This window comes from Leguminivora glycinivorella, chromosome 16, assembly GCF_023078275.1.
Source record: "Leguminivora glycinivorella isolate SPB_JAAS2020 chromosome 16, LegGlyc_1.1, whole genome shotgun sequence".
Taxonomy (NCBI): domain Eukaryota; kingdom Metazoa; phylum Arthropoda; class Insecta; order Lepidoptera; family Tortricidae; genus Leguminivora; species Leguminivora glycinivorella.
In genome coordinates, this window is record NC_062986.1 from 14,319,508 (window position 1) to 14,341,983 (window position 22,476).

At 37.8% G+C, this 22,476-nt stretch overlaps 2 protein-coding genes across 2 annotated transcripts in view; one reads left to right on the forward strand and one right to left on the reverse strand.

The window, feature by feature from the left end:
• The first annotated feature begins 1,321 nt into the window (after positions 1 to 1,321).
• On the forward strand, positions 1,322 to 3,201 carry LOC125234491. The gene is made up of 2 exons (XM_048140751.1): positions 1,322 to 2,063; positions 2,284 to 3,201. Exons 1-2 carry the CDS (start codon positions 2,022 to 2,024, stop codon positions 2,662 to 2,664), a joined length of 423 nt encoding a protein of 140 aa, XP_047996708.1. The 5' UTR covers positions 1,322 to 2,021; the 3' UTR covers positions 2,665 to 3,201.
• A 14,829-nt stretch (positions 3,202 to 18,030) lies between these two features.
• Positions 18,031 to 22,476, reverse strand: part of LOC125234931 — a 21,949-nt gene continuing 17,503 nt past the window's right edge. The window contains exon 4 of the mRNA XM_048141354.1: positions 18,031 to 18,149. Coding sequence (XP_047997311.1) covers positions 18,039 to 18,149 — 111 coding nt within the window. The 3' untranslated portion in view covers positions 18,031 to 18,038. The remainder of the gene's footprint in view (positions 18,150 to 22,476) is intronic.

A 22,476-nucleotide genomic window follows, 5' to 3' on the forward strand; every position in this document is an offset into this window, starting at 1 on the left:
CTTCAATCATCATCATCAGCCTATCGCAGTCCACTGCTGGACATAGGCCTCCCCAATTTCACGCCACCGTTTCCGATCTTCGGCTGCTCGCATCCAGCTGCTGCCAGCCATCCTGCGCAAATCGTCGCTCCACCTTGCCTGAGGCCGTCCTACACTACGCTTCAATAAATGTATGAAATTTAGTAATAAAAAATTCTCCTACAGATCTTAGTATGTACCTACATCTCTTTGAAATTAAGTTAGTAGACAGTATAATAACTAAAAGGTAATTTATTCAGGGTTAAAAAAAATACAATAAAAACAAAGTCATAGCCAAACCCAAATACCATACTAACAAAAATAGTTCGAGATCAGCAGCGCAGGCTTCATTACAGACAGTATACCTAATTCATTAATTTGGACATTAATAATAGCTAAGATACACTACAGAGTGTGAACCTGAACCATACTACTCTTAACTACGGATATCACAATATTAGATATCACTAACCATGTGTCCCACAGCTTAAAAATAAACATATGACCCTGTATCACATACCGCGCATTATTGACATTATTGTATGATATACTGTACATTGTGTACAACCTATTGACCCGCGGAATTGGGCAATGGGGTCAAGTCCGAGCGGCATCCGCGGCCAAATTGGAAAATAGCCTAGTAAATAACTTGTACCTGTGATCTTTGTACCGTTTCCTGGGAACCACAGGTACATTCGGAAATATTCAACGTACCTATAGTCACCGGCATAAATTTGTGATGATTTCTGTACCTTGTCGCTTTCAAAGACATATATAACTCCATCTAGACAGTTAAAGTCTAAGAAAAAAACGTACCTCAGTACCATACAGAAAAACGTACCTCAGTACCATACAGAAAAAGGTACGGTGACCTAGATGGCGTTACACCTTTAGGCAACGCTCGGCTAGATGGCGCTAATATTAATATTTGAAATTTTAACACATATCAAGCTAAGAATATTGGCCAAATTGTCAAAACTGAGGTTCAAACGTTTTAAGCCTTTGTCAAGAGATGGCAGTCTATGCACTGTGATTACACATTTTACTTCGACAGTAACTTTCTATAACACTCGATCCTCTTTGTCGCTTTTAATCATTTGACGATTTCGTATGACATATCAAACAAGACGTTAATATGACAAGGTTCAGAAATCATCACATATTTATGCCGGTGACTGTACTACCTAGGCTGGAAACAGAGAAACATTTTATCAGAGAGAGACATCATAATCCTCCTTGCCTTATCCAGGCATTTGCCACGGCTCATGGGAGCCTGGGGTCCGCTTTTGACAGCTAAGTAGGCACTAATTTTACGAAAACACTGTCACATGACCAGCCATGATCCAACCCGAAGGGTAACTAGCCGTCATCAAAATCTTATCTGCAACAGGAATCTGCAATACGAGATAGGAATACTCATAAATCATAATGTAATTACTGTTAAAATATTTTTTTTACTACACTTAGATAGTAACAATAAATAAATAAGAAGAGCTCTATTTGCACAACTATGTACAGCCAATTCAGTAGCCAGCCTCACGCAAAACGCCGCTAATAATACGTTTTAACTCCTAAACAAGCCTCGTTAAACTAATCCACAGTCATTCTTATTAATCGGCGTGCCTCTAAACGGTTCGAAAGGCGATCAGTTTGTCTCTCTTCAATACTTTAACAATAACAGAGACATCGATTCAATGACGCGCCATTTTTTAAGGTAACTCAGTTACGACATAGGCGGAGGAGGCAACTCAGGCGTAGTAATGTTGACAAACAGCGTTCAGCTCTTTGGCGTTTGAGAGACATATTTAGTAATATCAATCAGTTCAGTGATCAATGGAGCATCTTCAATATTCTCGGTGACATCACGCACTAAAAGAGACCAACTGACTTTAATTGAAAGCGACGAGGTCTGTTCGCCGCAGCTGTATCCAGCCGACTCCGCTTGCGACACTCGCCTCAAACGCTGTAAAATATATTCAAAATCTTATTGATATTGACAAAACATGACTCAATACATCGCTGGCTTGATCTGCGCCTTCGTCCTGGTGAGTTTACATAATCTTAGCTAATATTTAACGTCTATTTAGCACTCAGAACCTGTACCGCGAATATCTATCGTTAACCAATACATTCGATAAGCGTAAATAGCGTGATACTTTAACTGTAAAGGCGTAACTGCCAGTGTAGGCTTTGTGCACGTCTGCCTTTCGAATTCGGTTAACTCTATATCAAAACCAGTTTGTGAGTTATTTCTTTTCATTGCAGGCTGCTTTTATGGTCGTCTGGTTTGCTTACTGCATGTTCGTAAGGGAACGTCATAAGGACGAGCACCATTACAACATTTCGGATATAATAAAGAGGAATGAGATATTATCGGAGCTTGAAGCTTGTGAGACTCCAGAAGAGAAGAAGAGTGGGCTGGTAGCTGGTGTATTCATTCTTCCATCGCGTCATAAGCATAAGGAGAAAGAGAAGGAAGATAAAGAAGGTTACGACAAGCGGCCGGATTATCCGGAGAGTCCAGTGCCTTTACAACTAAGCACGGAGAAGCTAGTGGAATTGTTGAGTGATAATGAGAAAGATGATTTTTATAAGGACGGTACGCTTGAGATAGGCTCTAACGCGACTTATATTAGTGACGTTTAGTAATGCACATCTCTTTCCAGTTTCAGTGAAATCCCAACAATTTTCACCAAAGGAATGCCCACCGTAAACATTGATAATCGAAATTTCGTTGTGCAGCTTTGCTTCTATCGCAGAATCTGAAAGAGTGATAGAGGGGCAAATATACGGACATCAACAAACGAATGAAGTGCTCTGAAATATTTTGATTCTACCTATTTATTGAGAAAATGAACAATTTACTCGTACTCGGATATTTATTATCTGATTTGAATGTTGGTGCATTAAAATGTCAGGGTCAAGAGATTATCACGAATCTTTTTACAAGAACGAGTGCACTAGGGCAGATTAATTGGCCCATAAGCGAAGCCATGCTGTTGTTTAATTGCCACTGTGAATTATACAGCTAGTGACAGAACGTCATAAGTTTATACAGCGTGTAAACGTAATAAGGGCGATAAATGAAACCAGGCGTATAATTCAATATTGTTATCATTAATTAAGAGGTGTTTTTGATTTACTCTTAATTTTAACCCCATAATGAATTTTTGAAAAAAATCTCAGCAGCAATGTACTGTAAACGTGGTTGCGATGACAATCAATGACAACTGTTAAACGAGCGTTTAACGGGAGTGTGTTTGCATTACGTTGCGGGCCGAATTAATTTGTATGGATAAAAAAAATATTTCAATTTTAAGTAAAAGTTATCTAATTACATTTTATACGTCCTATACTCACCACCGTTAAGAGGTTCGCCCGTATTAGGTTTACACCCTGTATAATATGTAAGATTATATTTCACGGTTGCATAATCATCTAACCTTACTTCCACCTAATTTAATATTCTAGATATTTTAAATTAGGTATAGCACGACTTACCTAATATAAAGAGGTTTATTTTACCCATATAAATTAATTATCACGACTCTTTGATAGGTAATAACTGTAATAAGGAAAATATTTAAAATTTTTATAGAATTTTTATATAAAAATAAAACCAATTTTAATTAGGTATTTTCTTATTTTATTTATCATCTTACATAAACAACCCCTGTATTTTAAAAAAATAATATATTTTCAAACGATTGAACACTAAGAATAAACTCAAACAGCCAATATTTATAAACTTTTTTAATAAAAATAAATCCACACATAAATAAAGCCATAATATTAGGTAACAATAATGATGTAGTTAACACAGATCGGAGGCCGGTGGAACAGGAAAAGTTACCGTAATAAAATACCGTCATTTGATGTAACATGTCATATAAGCCTTCTAAGGCTGCGGTCACGAAGGAACAGTTTCCCTTGAAAAAAATACAATAAGTGGAAAAGACCGCCTATGAAATAGGTAATTTCAATAGAATTAAAGCTAAATGATATTGAGCAATTTAAAATTGGAAATTGATAAAATAACGGGCAAGTGATAAAAAAAAATCTGTCGAATTGAGAACCTCCTCCTTTTTTTGAAGTCAGTTAAAAATCTCGTTTTTAAACCAATATTACAAAGTGCAGCAGCCCGACAAACCAAATTAATATGAGGGTGCGGTCCGATTTGTACCTTTCGTAAGTTTTGTGAAAAAAATATAAAAAAAAATGGACAGATAAAAGTGGGAGTGGGGGGAAGGAGTAGAAACACTTCTCCTCGTGTTTCTACTTATATTTTTCTTATAAAACTTTAAGCTGTATATAAGTCAAATTACGTGTTTTCTGCATGCAGCATTAAAACGCCGGAAGAATGTGCAGGTAACGACAAAAATGAAAATACTTTATCAATTTAACCTAATTAACATTAAAAACCACAACTACCTTTAAACTTATACTAATTGGTCATATCTTTGATGCCGTCCGCCATCTTGTCGATGACGCTGCGCTCCGTGGGTTTGAACACGTGGACGACGGCGTCGCTAGCGTCGCTCAGGGTCTTCACCATGTCGTTCCACGCGCCCTTCATGGATTCCATGATGTCGCGCTTTTCGCGGACGGGCGAGGCTGACACAAGGGCGAAGAGGACCTGATAAATAAAAAAATGTTTAATCTTATGAACCTGGTGACGTCATATTTTTGAGACATTTTTTCTTATAACACTTTGTGCAACTGTGCATAGGTCCCAAAGTCTGTATATGACAGGCAGGGCCTCAGGAAGATAGGACAATTTTACTCAGATTGACCTAAATATACTTTCAACCCGGCTTGGCACTGACGTAACACTGACATAACACTGATGCGAAACTGACGTGACACTGGCGCGTCATATTGTATGCCGACTTAGGCTTATTAATAATGTGTTTCGAAGATTCTGAGGCATACTGCCGAACTCGACACATGGCTAGACGATTAGACGAAGGTACGCTTACATAGTTAATAGTAACATAGTTAATAGTTTAGTTAATAGTTACTTATACATATAAGTTAAAAAATGCATTAAAATACTCGTATATATGTATCTCGAAGTCTGTAAGTTAATACGGCAACAACAACTTTGCCCCCTTGTAAAACAATTAACTATTACAAATCTAGGTAGATAGATTCTTTGTTATTAATACCTAATTATGTAAGCAGGGCCATAAATATGTTAACAATAGTGCAGTCAATAATTTATTACTTACATTAACCATTACAATTTTAAAATACAAGCAAAATTGAACCTCTATGCGACAAAGTACGCCTACCGCGAGCTAATCGCACGTGCCAATCTTGATACCCGAGCAAGCGAAAGATTCCAATATAACAAAATACTGACTATAAAACATGAAACTAAATCAAATCTATGATTCAAAATATTTATGATCCAAAATAATTATTTGAAGATAAATTCTTCCCGCCAGCTCAAGGCAGCAAGTTAAAATGTGTATGAAATATGCACTCTTGTGGATAAAATGAAATTTTGCTATCCGTTTTCTGATAGAAAAGAGAGCCTTTACCAGTTGGTAAATTAAGAGTAATTTAGAATTTAGTTGCGTGTTTTTTACTTACTCTCGCTGAACGCGTAAACATGAGCAGGAAGATTTTAGTCACATTTTGAGAACGTATTTTGATTCAAATATGCTAGGTTTTTATTAAAACTCCATTTTGTAAACCTACGGTATTTTCGTAGGGCGTTTCTCAAAGGATAAAACAATGAATAATTAACGCAGAAACACAAATAAATTAAAAAATACTTCCAATTCAATCAACGGTGATTTAAACATACCTAACAAAAATCACAATATTGTTAAAAGTGCTAACAATTCAAAGTGATTTATGTAACTGAACAAATTTTATGGAACTGACCAAATCAAGAGAGAGGCTGCATAGTTTTTTTTTTATTTACCTACTAATACGATTGTTAATTCATTGAAGGAAAAAGAAGAAAAAACATATACAATAAAGTCCTACAACGAATAGGTACGTGTTATGAGAAATGAACTCATTTCAGCATTTTGCTACACAGATAAGCTCACTGTAGATACAATACTATAATAAAAGGTAGATAGATATAGTAAAATAAAAGAAATACTCACAAAGCACACCAAAATTGTTAATCTGTAATCCATGGTTTCCTTAAACACAGGCAATTCGAAACAGAAGGTCGAGCGTGTCCTATGTACAGCAGGTCCGAAGTTTTAGCCGCTACTGCTTCTGGACACAATGGATCAACAGGATGTCCCGATTTTGCTCGTCTCACGCACGTGTGTCATAGTAATCAGGCGACGAAATTGCAGGACAATGGACGGGCTGGAGCACAACAACCAGTGATGCGCACGCACATCTTAATCGATACAAAGGTTTGAATAAATTTAAAAATGAAAAAAAAAACTGTTTTTGGTATGATCTGTGGACCCATTTCTCAAAGCTGAAAGTTACAAGCAGAAGTCACTGTCTAGAATGACAGGTTGAAAAAAGACTTCGCTTGTAACTTGTAACTTTCAGTTTTGAGAAATGGGCCACTGAACTTTACTTACAGCCTCAGGATTACTAACTCAGTGCTCTACCGTCTGAGCTAAAGATCTAGCAGGCAAAACGCTCGCGTGATAAAAAAAGCCTATCACGTCAGGCCGTCCTTTTCAGTTTTCACACTATTTGAAAGTGTGATAGGGACGCACCAACACGATAAGATTTATCACACTAGTACAGCTACTGGATCACTAGCCCAGTAGGTACTCTGAGCTACCGAGATCTGATCCATAACCAGCCAGCGTATTATGCTTCCTATTTGATCACTTATCCACGTGGATTTGACATTTGTCACTCTCACACTGACATACTTGCCAAAGCGTGACGGATGCTTTATCCATATAGATAAATGGTAAAATTGGAAGCATAATACGCCGACTGCATTTTTTTCGACAGACTAGTCATATTGGAAATTAATCAGGAACGATAACGATGTGCTAACTAACCCATATTATAAATTGATTATAAAGATTTTTAAATTTATTCTAACATTTCTAACCCATCGGTTAACAAATAGGTATCGAATGAAGGAAGGGTGAAAAAGGCAAAAGCCTTTAATGTAAAGGATATCGGATCGCACTAACTGTAAATGTTTGGTAAGTCTCATTTTGTTTGGGATTTTAAACGGAGCGCCAACCGGGACGTTTTGAAAACACAGCTACTTAATCTAAACAAATTCAATCAAAAATCAATCACAACGTTTTCGTTGACATTTACACTAGGGACTGTACTAATAGCCAAGAGTACAATTCTTCACGTTTTTAAGCGTTCACAGATTTTGTGAATGTGTCGCAACTGTCAGCACGAGGGTGAAAGATTTTTGAATAACCTAACCACAAAATTAAAATTTTGAAAAAACCCCCGACCGCGACATGGTGGACCGATTTTCATGAAACATGGCTAAGAACACTCCCGTAACTCAGCTTTCAAACAAAAAAAAATCGAAATCGGTTCATCCGTTCAGGAGCTACGATGCCACAGACAGACACACACACAGACAGACAGACAAACAGACAGACAGACAGACAGACACGTCAAACTTATAACACCCCGACGTTTTTGCGTCGGGGGTTAAAAAAAATTGTTAAAAGAGTATAGTAGGTGGACTAAAATGTTAATAGAATGGTGGACGCTTAGGTGCTCACATAATATGTGAAACGCTCACAATAATAATAATATATCTCTTTCGTAGCTATCTATGTCTATCGCTCTTTCGTATTGGCGCGACAGAGCCCGACTACATTTTTGCGGCGTTTCGTATCGCAGAAATGCCATTCGGCTATGGGGCCTGGCATCCATTGGCTCATTGGGCACACGTCCGGATTGTGGCTCAGAACTGGATGAGGCCAGCTCAGGGCCGAGACAAGTTGAGTAGATACTAAAAGAGAGAGGCTCAGTAGTCGGCAATGAAGCTAGAAGAGAGATAAAACTAGAAGAGAGAGCTTTTTCTCTAGAAAAAGCGGGTTACAACTGGATAAGGCTAGCTCCGCTCCGGCTAGGACTTGGATAAGTAGAAGTGAGGGTTATGCTCATCAGTGGACAATAAAGGGCTGATATAAGGATGATGTTGATACCATAGATTAAGGACCGGTTGCATCAAACCCTCTGTCACCGTTAAAGCGTTCGTTAAATTTTACTGTATGGGAAGTTCCATAGACGTCTGCTGCGTGACGATGATGTGTCTGTCAAATGTGGTTGATGCAACTGGCCCTTAATATAAGAAGATCATACCATCCCATACATTAAAATGCGACCGCCTAAGAACGCCTAGTTGCCATCGATTATTTGTAGATTGGCTTTAAGTGTCACTTTCGAGCCATAAACCTATGTCAAAAGTGACACTTAACGCCGTCTACAAGTATAATCGAAAGCTACAAGACTTTTTTTTGTGGCGCCATCTATGTGTGGTGTGGTGTGTGTTAGCGTATGCGCGTTCTTAGGCGGTCGCATTTTAATGTATGGGATGGTATGATCTTCTATAATTATTTAATCTATGCTGATACAGTCATATCGAATAAACATGCGTTTTATCGACATCCAGTCAAGACTTAGCTCTTGACATTTTTTTAAAGATGTTTGGGCATAAATCGATCAGCACCGATAGCTTGCACTTACAAATAGTGCGAAAGGGACGGCCTGATGTTTTATCATTTATCGCGCGACCAGGCTGCCAGGATACGACCATCCATCACTTGATCGCATTGACAACGAACTGAGTAGTTGGACACACTACAAGACACACCTGATTATCGTGGACGAGGCAGAGTACCTTGTGACATCTAGAGAGACATAACCTAACCTGTTGAATAAATATGAGTTTTATCGACTTTAAGTTCAGAACACGAGTTTTGTTTAAAAAAAATGTAAAATCCCTAGTACCTAATATTATAAATATAAGTAATATTTAAAAAAAACTGACATAGGCTACTTTTTGTCTTTTTCCTTACCACCCACTTCCCTAAAATAGTGGGGGGTGGAAGTTTGTATGGAGCATTTTTTTCTTTTTTTTTAATACCACGTCGGTGGCAAACAGGTATACGGTCCGCCTAATGGAAAGCGGTCACCTTAACCTATGGACGCCTGCAGCTCATGGGGTGTCACATGCGCGTTGTCGACCCATTAGAAACTTGTACACTCCTTTTTTGAAGAACCCCATACTGTAGTTCATCGGGAATACCTCGGCAGGGAGCTCATTCCGCAGCTGGAGTGTCCGCGGGAGGAAGTTCATCTGAAACCGCACGGTACGCTACCATTTAGGTTGCAACTTGCAAGGTGTGTGGATGAGCGCCCTGTCGATGGCGAACGGTGCGATGATGAAATTCCACAATATTCCCGAGCAAAGCCGAATTTAACCCGAGCAAAGCCGCGCGCCAAAGGCAGGTATGGAATAAATCGATGTTCATCCATCACTTGATAACATTGGCTACGCACTCGGCAGTTGGTCACACCTGATTATCGGGTGTGGGCGAGGCAGATCGACTTGTGACCACATGGGGAAATCAGGAAGTCAGTCGTTACGGTGACTTCGCAATCCACATTTATTGTTTTGCAACATGTTTGGGTTTTTGCTAAGGACATAGAGGATTAAGTAAGAATAAAGACCTCAGTGATCTTCAGACTCAGTTTTCTTAGTCAACTGAAAAAATACTCAACAATTTTCAGCCGATGGTATATCCGAATTATATTATATATAGGTATAAGTTGTCGAGCAGTACCAACACAAATCTGAAGTGGCTGATATCAGAAAGTTGTCATTTTTCGTAGCTATTCGTGCGGACGAGAGTGACGAGACAGACGATGACTAAATGGCATCTTTCAGATTTCGTTCTGACATCGGTGCAGGTATGTTTAAAATTTTTTTTGCTAATAAATCGACTACTTGACGTTAAAAATATATTACAAACAATCTATTCGGATGCTAAGGATAAAAATAGAAAGCAAAAAATATATACATATTACACAAAGTAGTCACAAATTATTACGTTCCACAATCAAAAAGGAAAAATCTATATGTTTATATTTAAATAGCAGTCTTTGGAGAAAGAGAAGAGTTGAAAATTTCACGACTATTATCTCCGCACAGACTAAAAACATAACAATTGCAAGTAGTTAGATAGGTTGCAAGTACGAGTATAATATATCTGTTTACTTGCATTTAATTTAATAAGCACTAGTCTGTGTGATCAAACTCCTATGTTTACTATTTATCCGTATTGACCTTATATAAAAAACGTAGAGGCCCCTGGATAATGGTGTTGTCTGGAGTCTGCGTTCGCCTGCTATTCAGACTGCGTACAGCACAAACGACAAACACGAAACGTTTTCCATTTGACCTCAAGTTTGAAGTGATACTTCTAACGCCGTGGCTTGCGTGGCGACGGTCGCGCGATGGTCGCGCGATGGCGATGCGACGCATACGAAATCAAACCTTATCGATATGGAAGTAGACGATGTGGTGAGACGTGACGGCGACGGTCGCGCGACCGTCGCCCACGCAAGACACGGCGTAAGGCGACTTCCAACTGACAGCGTTAATCATTTAACGCTCAGTGTTGCCACTTTCAACTTACAGCGTCAAAAGTTTGACGCTCAGTGTATAGCGAACTCGAATTTTGAAAAAGTTCTTGACTGATGCCAGGGATATGCCAATTTTTGTGTGAAACTCTTGAATTTGTCCGTAGGTACCTATTTCATGAGATTATGTTTGTGTTTTTCAATAATTTGACCAATTAGCAAATGTCATCATCCTCCTTGCGTTATCCCGGCATTTGCCACGCCTCATGGGAGCCTGGGGTCCGCTCTGACAATTAATTCCAAGATTTGGTGTAGGCACTAGTTTTACGAAAATCGACTGCCATATGATATGACCTTCCAACCCGAAGGGTAACTAGTCCTTATTGGAATTAGTCCAGTTTCCCCACGATGTTTTCCTTCACCGAAAAGCGACTGGCAAATATCAAATGACATTTCGCACATAAGTTCCGAAAAACTCATTGGTACGAGCCGCGGTTCGAACCCGCGACCTCTGAATCGAAAGTCGCACGCTCTTACCACTAGGCCACCAGCGCTTGAGCAATTAGCAATGTAAAATATTTAAAACAGTAAAAAGATAGTAGTAACTAAACGCAATAAATGTAACAATCACGTGACAGAATGTTTTTAAGGTTATGTTACGAAGTTTTAGGTACATCTTCCGCGCGGAGTAACCGTAAGCACTAGAAAGCTGAAATTTGGATTCTACGCACAAAGTGCAAAAATTTTTTTGTGGTGGCAGCGTGCACAGATTTTCTGGATAGGGATAGGTATCGTTTTTTGATAATATTAATATTTTCGAAATACACTCCTAAAGGAAAAAAGGCGTCCCCCCCCTCTAACTTTTGAACCATATGTTTAAAAAATATGAAAAAAATCACAAAAGTTGAACTTTATAAAGACTTTCTAGGAAAATTGTTTTGCTTGATAGCTGCTGCCATCAGTTTTGGCCGGTTTTTTTTTAGTCGCCAGTTTTCTTTACGAAAGCCATGGGACGAGATGGGGTGGTGCTATTATTTTCTGATGCCGGCACCACACGGCCACACCTCGGACGCTGGCGATCAAATATATGAAAGAGGCGCGTTCCTAGCACACAGTCTGAGCTCGTGTAGGTGAACGCGTACTATGCTTGTATGAGTGAAATATGACAGGTTGACTGCGAGGTAACCGAGAGAGGGTGGGCGGCACTTTTAACGGGGAGCGGCAGTGGCCATACTGTACGATACTCTTATTATACTGTGACACGGCACTGTGTCGTCAAGTTATCCACAGACGTTATGGTACACATTGATGTCATAGTGTTGTATTCTTCTTTAAATCATGTTACCCTCTGCTGGGCTCGAATTATTTTCCTCCATTTACTCCGGCTCCAGCTTGAGTAACCTCCTTCTACCCCATCCCTAGTGTTGTACAGGAGGTTCTCTAGGTAATTCTCTAGTTAGCCTTTGGAAGGTCTATTTTGTACAACTTTTGCCATGTTTAAGAGTTAATATAAATATATCTAATATAACGTTACTATATAGTACAAAAATATATGATAATACATATATTATTTAAGTTTTTTGAAGTGCAAGACTTTATTTTTCATATAACGAAGAATATTGTGACGGTTACATTAGTAAACTACTCTTAGTTTAAATAAATAAGCATTTTTGACATTGTAAATGTTGTATTTATTAAATTGCCCCATATTTACCTAAATCAGTTTGTATATTTTGCAATTATTTATCAAAAACTATGCAATTATATAATGGTAGGTTCATTGTGTACTAGGCCGGTTCATTGAATACATAGTACCGGTTCAGTCTGTACCAGAGATTGTACACAATGAGCCATTGTTCATCTTTTAAAAAAACTAAAATATCTCGACTTCTATTCAGTTTTATTAAAAAATAATGATGAAAATTTAGAGCTAGATAAATAACAAATGCACTGAATAAAAAAAAATTGAATTTGGACCTATTATGACTGACTTATTAAGATTTAAATTTTTGGTGGCTCATTGTTGGCAACCTCACCCTACCTAAATATAAAGTTGTAGGGCACGATGCAAAGATCTTTGACTTCAAGTCTCACCGAAAGTAGCTTTTTCTAATGGAATATATTCTAAGCTTAAAGAATCGCTAGCTGATTTAGCTAGCAGAAACCAATGCTGCAAAAGCAGCAAAAAAACTGCTTACTAAATTTTACTACCTACTGTCGTGTATTTCGTTTGTATTAGCTGTGTTTCCAAACTGATCCTTTTGGCACTTTTCAAAGTCCCGTACATAATTGAGGCTTACGTTTTCTAATTTTTACACTAGAAATAATAAGAAAAAGTAACACTGGTTTTCAGAGACGATAAACTTTAACAAAAGACAACTAGCCCACCGAATACCTAATTCAATAAACGTAAATTGACTTGCACTGACTCGTCCCCCAGCCAACTCAATGACTTATGACAGTTATGACTGAACGTTGTTATGACCTAGCCACGAATGCTTGGATAAGTGTATACAGTTACTTCCTATTATACAACGCAGTAAAAGAAAACAGAGTATCTAGTGTGAGTTTCAAATCGCTTTGTTCGGATGGGCAGTGTTTTCAAAACGTTACGCTTCGTGCTATTAAAATCCCACAGGTCGAGAATGAGGATTACAAACAGAACTTTACCCGTTTCGATAAAACAAAATCAGTTACAGCGGGGAAAATCTCGACTGGTGGGGCATTGAGGGCGATTTTTTAATCTCGCATACGGGATTTTGTCACTAAAATACCGGTTGAAAACGGTGACTTGCTTATTATTTTCAGTGACAATTTTCTGAATTCGAACGCGTGAGACTCAAAAATCGGCCCGATTGTAACTAATCCATTTTTTCCATTATTACACTATGATGTTGAGTTCTACATGTATCCACTGAACACGCCTACCATAATATAACCGGTGGACACTCTATTTAATAATGCAAACATTGTAAAAACATGAAAAAAATGTACCAGTTACCCCCAGTCGCGATTTGCCCCGCTGTACCTTAGTTAATTTATTTGACAAATAGATTACCTAACTGATCTTGTCAAATAGACAATAGTCATATATTTCTGTAGCCTATTTCACAAAAGTATCACAGTATCCTAAGTGTGTTGGCGCAGCGCAGCGCTGGGACTCGCCTTTGTTTGCGCGGTAGGACCAGCTGCACGCGCCGCGCCGCCAATCACCACTCCACGTCGTTATTAAATTTATTTATATATAGTTAATAGGTATTAAGTTACTTTTAGTACTAACATAGTTTTAAGGATTTGTGATATTTACTAACACTCTATGGATTTTAAAAATTGAAATAAATATATTGAATTGAATTGAATTGAATTGAATTGAATTGAAAAGTGACACTTCGCCGTTCATTGCCTGTTCAACAAGGAAGTATTGACGCTGATGAGTAATAATGTTACTTCAATTCAGTTCAGTTTTAAAAATTAAATGGCTTCAGTCCATTGGGACTATTTCGCCAGTGTCAAGGTGATATGAGCTAATTATTCATAATTTTTGTACGGTAAGTACGATAGTGTACGGTGAGTTAGCACTTGTAAATAGATAGCTAGATTTTACAAGAGATGTGGACTACCGGCCGTTGACGACAAGAAAGAGGCTAAACGCGTTTCGAGATTAATTCTTCATCAGCTTCTCACTACAACATTAGTTTACTGCATAATAAGCTATCGATATTACACTTTAAACAATATTAATGAGTAAAAGAAAAATAAATTATTCACGACACGAAACCGCTAAGATGGCGTTCGCACCGGAAGTCCATAATAAGTAACATTATCAATCCAGAAATAGGCACAGAATTGTCAGCGTCAAGTGTCAATGTCAGTATGGTGAAACAGCCCCTGGTCAAGCTTTATAGGGAACGAGCGTGTCACACTTTGTATTGACATTGTTACTTACCTGTGATTGGAAATTTCATTTCATTTCATTTATTTCAACATAGGTACAGTCAGCCAAGAAAGTGTTTTTTTTTTTTTATACTACGTCGGTGGCAAACAAGTATACGGCCCGCCTGATGTTCGTAACCTATGGACGCCTCACTCAAACAGTGTATGCGCGTTGCCACCCCATTAGAAACAATTCCCTTTTGCTGTGTTATAGGTACAAGGAGTTGCCGACGACTCAAAGGACAATAAACGGAAAGTCCGTAAGTTCATCAGCACACCGCACCCTCGTTGAGCTCTGGCAACCTTACTCACCGACAGGAACACAACACTATGAGTAGGGTCTAGTGCTATTTGGCTGCGGTCTTCTGTAAGGCGGAGGTACTACCCCAGTACCACTTTTCGACTCTATTTCAAACACATAAGGTGGTAAACCACTTTTTTGGCTGTCTGTACATAAGCATTACAGCGTTAACCAAAGCGCTTATATATGTCTCTGGCCCTTGAAGTTTTATAATTTTTGTGTTTTTGTATCGTTAACTTTAACGTTTCGTTAACTACTATCACAGAGAACCTCCTATAGAGTGGCAGTCTTGTATATTTGGTTCGCGATACGAGTCACCAGTGTTTGGGGTGCGAGGAGCGGGCGGGGAATGTGTTAAGCGCGCTGTGATTGGCCGTTTCAAGGACGGCGGGCAGTCGCGCCAGATGAAAAGGGACAGAAGTATGACTGTCCCTCTACTGACGCGTAAGTGGCCAATGTAAGTTGACCTATGCCGGCTCTGAATAAATTATAAATATGACTTATTTGTGGAATGTAATGCCGTCTGTTTTTAAATTTGAGCTTCTTGTTACCTTTCCACACCATTTCACACTACAGGTGGACATCTTTAAGGCATCAAAATACCCTTTTCCAATTTTTTTGTGCGAAAAACACGCGCTGCTAGCTGCAAGCTGCGAGTAGGGGACGGACCATTAGTCATTTTGACTGAGTTCGTTTGACACGCTAAGTAGATGCGTTAAACTTCATTTCATTTATTTGCCATACCCACTTCACCGCCCGTTTTCTAGTGAATTAGTGTTTCCTAAACGTACCGATTGAAGCTTTTCAATCCCACTTGACGAAACTTACAAATCACTTTTTCGTGTAGAGGTGCATAAGGAACCGATAGGTTACAAAAAAATAAGGTTTAGTGAACTACTAGGGTCCGACTGAAAACCAGCGTTGCAGTAACTGCAACATTATGATGAGTCGCGGCCCTTTTTAATATCAACCTGTTTGATCCAATTATTTTAATTTCAACATTGTAATATGATATTAAATAAAGCCTTTCTATGTCTATGTCTACTCAATTCTAGTTGAGTGGTGACATTTTAAAACTCACTACACTTTCACTTGTATGACTTTTTTCTGAAAAAAAAAACTTACTCGCAGTTTAATAAAAAAATCCACAATAAGTATTTATAAAAATTTATTAAAAAAACATTTATTTCACATAATATCCAACGCATCTCTTTTTTATCTATATACATAATTTTAATTAAAATTTGCATTTACGTTGTGTACCTACATATAAGTATTTTTACACCAATTCGATTCGAGTCATCTCAGACCCTTTAGCACAACTTGCCTTGTCGCGCGACAAGGCAAGTTGTGCTAGAGGGGCAGATGGTTTTTTGGTCTTCGCTCTTATCTGTTAAACAAAATCCTTTGTTACACAAGCTTTTATTATTTTTTAACTTTGGGTCAAAACGTAGAAGCTAAATTTGACCCACTTCCCGGTTTCTGATTGATCTGAAATTTTGCACACATATGTAAATCACGTGACAATGCAATATTATGGTATCATGGAGCTGATCTGATGATGGAGCAGAAAGGTATAGGAACTCTTTTTTTTTTAGTATGAATAGGTAGACGTTTGACCACGATCACTCTATTATGAAACTTCGTATCCGCATCGAGTAAGGCATTTCTAGAAAAGCCTCGGAAAGCAGCAGATGTCTGTTGAAAGAAAGGTACATTCGGCGATAAGAGCTTTTTCCAAAAATGATTTTTTTGCAAAAAAACTTATTTCTATGCTTCACAGCGGCTACCGTGCTGTGGAGACGGGAGCTAGCCGGCTGTGAATAATAGAAACAGGCTTTTATATAACAGATAAGGGCGAAGACCAAAAAATCATCTCAGATGATGTGTACTATACCTAAATTTACAAATAAATCATATGAGTTTCACAGCAACTTGTCCGCTCTGTCCACTTGACAGGTGGCAGGTCTAATCGAGCTCCTAAATATGAATGCCTACATTTTTTCACCTCTAGGGGAAATATGTAGAATTGCCGCCCTTATAAACGTTGTCTTATTGTCTTCAGTTACATTTCTGATTTTTACTTATTTAATTTATTCATAAAGTCCCATGCAAGTTCTTTGTGACATTGTAGAAAACATTTTATAATTCGATATACATAATAGCGTAACGTACCCCCTACGTTTGACTTTTTTTCTGTAACTAACTCTTAAATCGCCGTTCAACTTTTTCTCTAAATCTTAAAATAGATTTTTTTACAAAAAACGAACAGTCTAATTCTAAATCTTATAGTCTAAAAAAGGTATGTTAACACATCAGCCAAACAGTCCTCTGAAAGTTACTACATACATATTTGCTCTGAGAGACAAAAATTCGATAAGGTATAAAGTTTAGTTTATATAACTAACCAAATCAGATATAATGTAACATAAAATTCGTTAATTTCAAAGTTTTTAGTATCTAATACAGATGAAGACTGAGTTTGTTTGAACACGAACAGGCCTTTTCGTCCTTCCAATTTCATCATATTTAAACCATATCATATTTCAATAAGTGTAAGGCGTGCGGCGTGCATGTCAAACAATTGAACCTCATACAAGTGACCTGGGGGGTTACCATGACGTACTAAAGACGTTCAGTTTAGGTTGAGAGAAAGGGACACCGCTATAGCAGGTACATAGCTCCGTCCCTCTCTCTCAACCTAAACTGAACGGCGTTAGCACGTCATGGTAACCCCCCTGACCTAGCCGAATGGCATTTCTGCGACGCAAAACGCCACCGAAACCGTAGAAATACAGTCAGGCTCTGTTGCGCCAATACGCAAGAGCGATAGAAATAGATAGCTAAGAAAGAGATAGTATCGTGAGCGTTTCGTGAGCGTTTTTGCATTGGGCACGCACACTGGGTCGATGCTGCATAGGGTGGACGCACGCTCGCCCGCCCCACTCCCCGCCGAACGCTCCGCTACCAGCGTCTACTCAAGCCTTAAACTAAGGTACATAAGTGAATAGTTTGTACTCTCGATTGTACCGTCAAGTCATAAACATCTTTATAAGCCAGCATGCCAAAATTACTAGTCTCTATGACAATGAAAAAAGATCGTGTATTATATGTACATACTTTTGGAATGTTGGTTTGCAAACATGTTTCTGAAGTTGACTGTACCTACTACTGCATACATGATGCGGTTTAATTTTAACGTGAAGCGTTTTCTTTAGCCAAACATCGCGCAGATTTTGACTCTCATTTTATCGCAAGATATGAAAAATTTCTTTTTCAGGCATTCATAAAATTTTATGACGTTTTCTCCAAGATTCTCGAATTGCTGTAAGAAAAACATACAGATTATTATTTATGTTTCTTATGAACAATCATAAAAACAATAATATGTATTGGATTACAATGGATTTTTGTAGCTATCATAGCGGAGAGCATATAGGTGTAGGTCACCTGGATACCTAATGCTGCTCCCACACTGACTATTTATTATAAATGTTATATACATTGTGTGACAAGGACAGCGCTATGGCATTGACAATACGCTGTCCTTATATAACATGTGTGGGAACACCGTAACCAACGTCACATCACAATCGCTTACAATATCGTTATCTTGGTTCTCTCTCGCAATCGCGCCAATACGGAAGAGTGATTAGAGAGAAGTAAAATGACGTTGGCTAGGCACTTTGATGTGAATGTGGGACATGGTATAAATACTATTCAAAATATCGACACACAACACAGTGTATCAATTCCAGCCGACTGTGTCTGGTTAGCGGAAGAAATAAAGATAAGATAAGATAAAGATAATAATACGTTTATTGCACATAAACACAAAAACAATTGTTGAAGAATCAGTTTACATCCATTTGTGCATAGCATAATTAAGTTTCTAGGGGTCCCAGGTCCCAGGCCTGTAACGTGGTAGATCAATTATTGCAATTTGTAATATGTCATGAAAGTTAGAAAACACGGGAAGTACTTAACTACATAATGAAAATACAGTGTGAACAATTATTAAATACTGATTATCTTGAAATAAAACGGGATAGGAAACGGATTAAATCGCGTATAATGAATTTAAAATACATCCCGACGTTTCGAACTCTTTACAGCGTTCGTGGTCATCGTTTTTTTAACATTAGTAATGGTAATTTTTTAAATATTGTATAACTAGCTTTATTAATAGTGTGTGAACCTGCCTTAGAAATCTATATTATTTGTGGTCATGGTTCGTTAATATTTCTTGTATGTGGGTAGCTTTTGCACATTGTAATTTTTCCTCAGTCACCCGTTGACTACGAACGCTGTAAAGAGTTCGAAATGTCGGGATGTATTTTAAATTCATTATACGCGATTTAATCCGTTTCTATAGTTTTATTTCATGAGTAACTATCGCGGTAACCGAAGACAATATTACTGATTATCTTGCAAATGAGACAAAATATGACAGTTTACAGAAGTTACTTTAAAGTATGGTTATAATTAAAATAGTGTTAAATTACCTATTGAAGTAAGTTTTCAGTTTCATGGTAGTCTAGTAGAACAATTTAACAAAGAAATAACTATTTTTGGACAGCACAAACATAAAAATAGTCTAGTAGAACCATTTAACAAAGAAATGACTATTTCTGGACAGCACAAACATAAAAATATAACATAAGTAACACCAAAAAAAATTAACATCATAAGTACAAACACAGTAATCATACATATTTACATCTACAGGTACAAGAAAAGACTTAGAAAGTTCTAAGAAATGGTCTCATCTCAGCGTATCGCTGGCGAGTTCCAGTTCCAGCGCTGATTTTCGATGAGAAAACACGACACGTAACAATTTAAATGTAAATTGTTGCACCACAATGCCAACATAATATGAAATAGGGCGCCGTAAAAGGAAAAGTCGAACGACAAAGTATCTGACAGTCGAAAGCGGAGCTCATAAAGCCAAAGGAGCAAAACGTCTCAGATAAAGACAGGAGATGATAGAAATTCCCCGAGGGCACTTAGTGCAATATTAAACAAGATAGGTAGGTATTGAACGTACACAATATTGTCGGGTCAGACTCGTCACCCTTGGTCCCTTTTGTCCTCTGTGTGGCCGCCAATCTTCACATTACATACAAATAGGTACGACTGCACCTAGCGCTATACGGCCGTTACACAAACTAAAATGACACAAGACTAGCAACACATTCTTGCGAACTGAAATTATTGCACAATTTTAGTAAGACAATAAAAAGGGTGAGATTATTTCACAATGCAGATGAAACAATTTAAAGTTATATAAAATAAAAAAGTAAAAAGAGTGCTCAAAAGACAACACAAATTAATAACAGATACTTATTACAATATTCTACGAGATAAGTAGTAAAGATACACAATAATTGTCGGGTAAGTGGCCGATTTTTGAATGTCGACCGAATGGTGAACGATACCTTCACTACTAAGACGGCGTTAACTTACGCGGAATCGAGCCGAGTCGAATCAGGTCCTGCATACCTACATTTACTATACATTTAATTACTACATTTACTATAAAGTAACATTACATTATTAGTACATTTAGTAAATGCAGAAGGAAAATTAATGAGATTCGACTCGGCGAGCGCAGTGGACGCCAGTCTCTAACGATTTAAATTCTACTAACAGAATTAAAAACGAGTGATCATTACCACTAGATTTGAAATTACTAGCCCTTTTTTTTGAAGAAATGGTATTTTGTCGTTTTTCAAAGACTTTCGAACGGCAACATCGTGCGTTCGAAATTCAATAATCGGTCCTCTGACTCGTCATGGCCGTACATTACAAATACGACTGCATCTAGCGCCATACGGCCGTTAAGCGAACTAAAATGACATGACAAATAGAACTAGTACAAGTACAAGAACAAGCAACAAACATTCTTACGAACTGAACTTATTACCGAATTTTACTAAGACAATAAAAAGGGTGAGATAAAGCGTTTTCTTTAGCCAAACATCGAGCAGATTTTTGTTTTCATTATTTCGTTAGATATGGAAAATTTCTTTTTCAAGCATTCATAAAACTTTATGACATTTTCTCCCATATTCTCGAATTCCTGCAAGAAAAACATACGGATTATTATTTGTTTTTCCTATGAACAATAAAAACAAAATGAATTGAAAATGGAAAATCGATAGTTTTTTTTAGCTAACATAGTATGGATGGATAGGTCACCTGGGTACCTAACCGACGTCACTATTGCTTACGTTTAAGTATATCGTTATCTTAGTTCTCTCTCGCAATCGCGTCAATACGGAAGAGAGATTAGAGAGCTACTGTGACTTTGGCTAAGTACTTTACGTCTTTTCAAGATGCCTTCCAATCGCAACACACTGTCACATTTCTAGCCGACTGTGTTAAAAGTCTGGTTAGCTAAAGAAAGAAAGAAAGAAAAAGATATTTTTATTCGTAAGCACGGCACAATCATAACAGTGATGAAATATACAAAAAGACATCAATCATACAAACACAATAAAACACACATATAAAGGGTGTTTTTTTAGAGGTATAGAACTTTAAGTTGGCAACACTTTTTAAATTGGCGGGAATTTTGTAAACTGTCAAATGATTTATATTTAGTTTGGTTTGGCATTTTTAAGATGACTAAATTGACGCCTGAACAACGCTTCCAAATTGTGAAGTTTTATTTTGAAAATAATGGATCTGTTCGAAAGACGTATCGCTTACTTCGTCCATTTTACGGTCAACATAATCGTCCATCAGAGCAATGTCCAAAAGGCCTCCAAGATCATGCGATTTAACGCCCCTCGACTATTTTTTGTGGGGATATGTGAAGTCCCTAGTCTACGCCGACAAGCCCGAAACCGTTGACCACTTAGAGGACAACATTCGCCGCGTCCTTGCCGACATACGGCCACAAATGTTGGAAAAAGTAATCGAAAACTGGACCTCCAGATTAGACTACGTCCGAGCCAGCCGTGGCGGTCATATGCCAGAAGTCCTATTTAAATTATAATGCCAGAAAATAGTCTATCGAATAAAGTTAATTTCATGTCAATTTAAAAAAACATCTTTGTTTTATTCCATTTCAAAGTTCTATACCTGTAAAAAAAACACCCTTTACAAGAAAAGACTAACAAAGAAAGTGCTACGAAATGGTCTGATCTCAGTGTGTTGCTGGCGACGTCCAGCGCTGATCTTCCACGCGTAACAATTTAAATGTATATACAATTAAAAAAAGAAAGTATACAACAGACAACACGAGTTAATAATAGACATTACAATATTAAACAAGATAGGTATTGAACGTACACAATATTGTCGGGTCAGACTCGTCATGGCCGTAAATTACAAATAGGTACGACTGCACCTAGCGCCATACGGCCGTTACAAAAACTAAAATGACACAAGACAAGCAACAAACATTCTTGCGAACTGAAATTATTGCCGAATTTTAGTAAGACAATAAATATAAAGGGTAAAATAATTTCACAATGCAGATCGAACATAAATTACGTGGTAATTAAGTAATACAAAGACTACAGGCAACTTGTATCGTGTAAGCAGGTTTCCTGATTGAGTAAAACAACTAAAACTATTAATACTTTCCAGGTTCCTCGTTGGCGGCGGTACGTTATTCCAACACTTGGAAGCGTTATAACGAT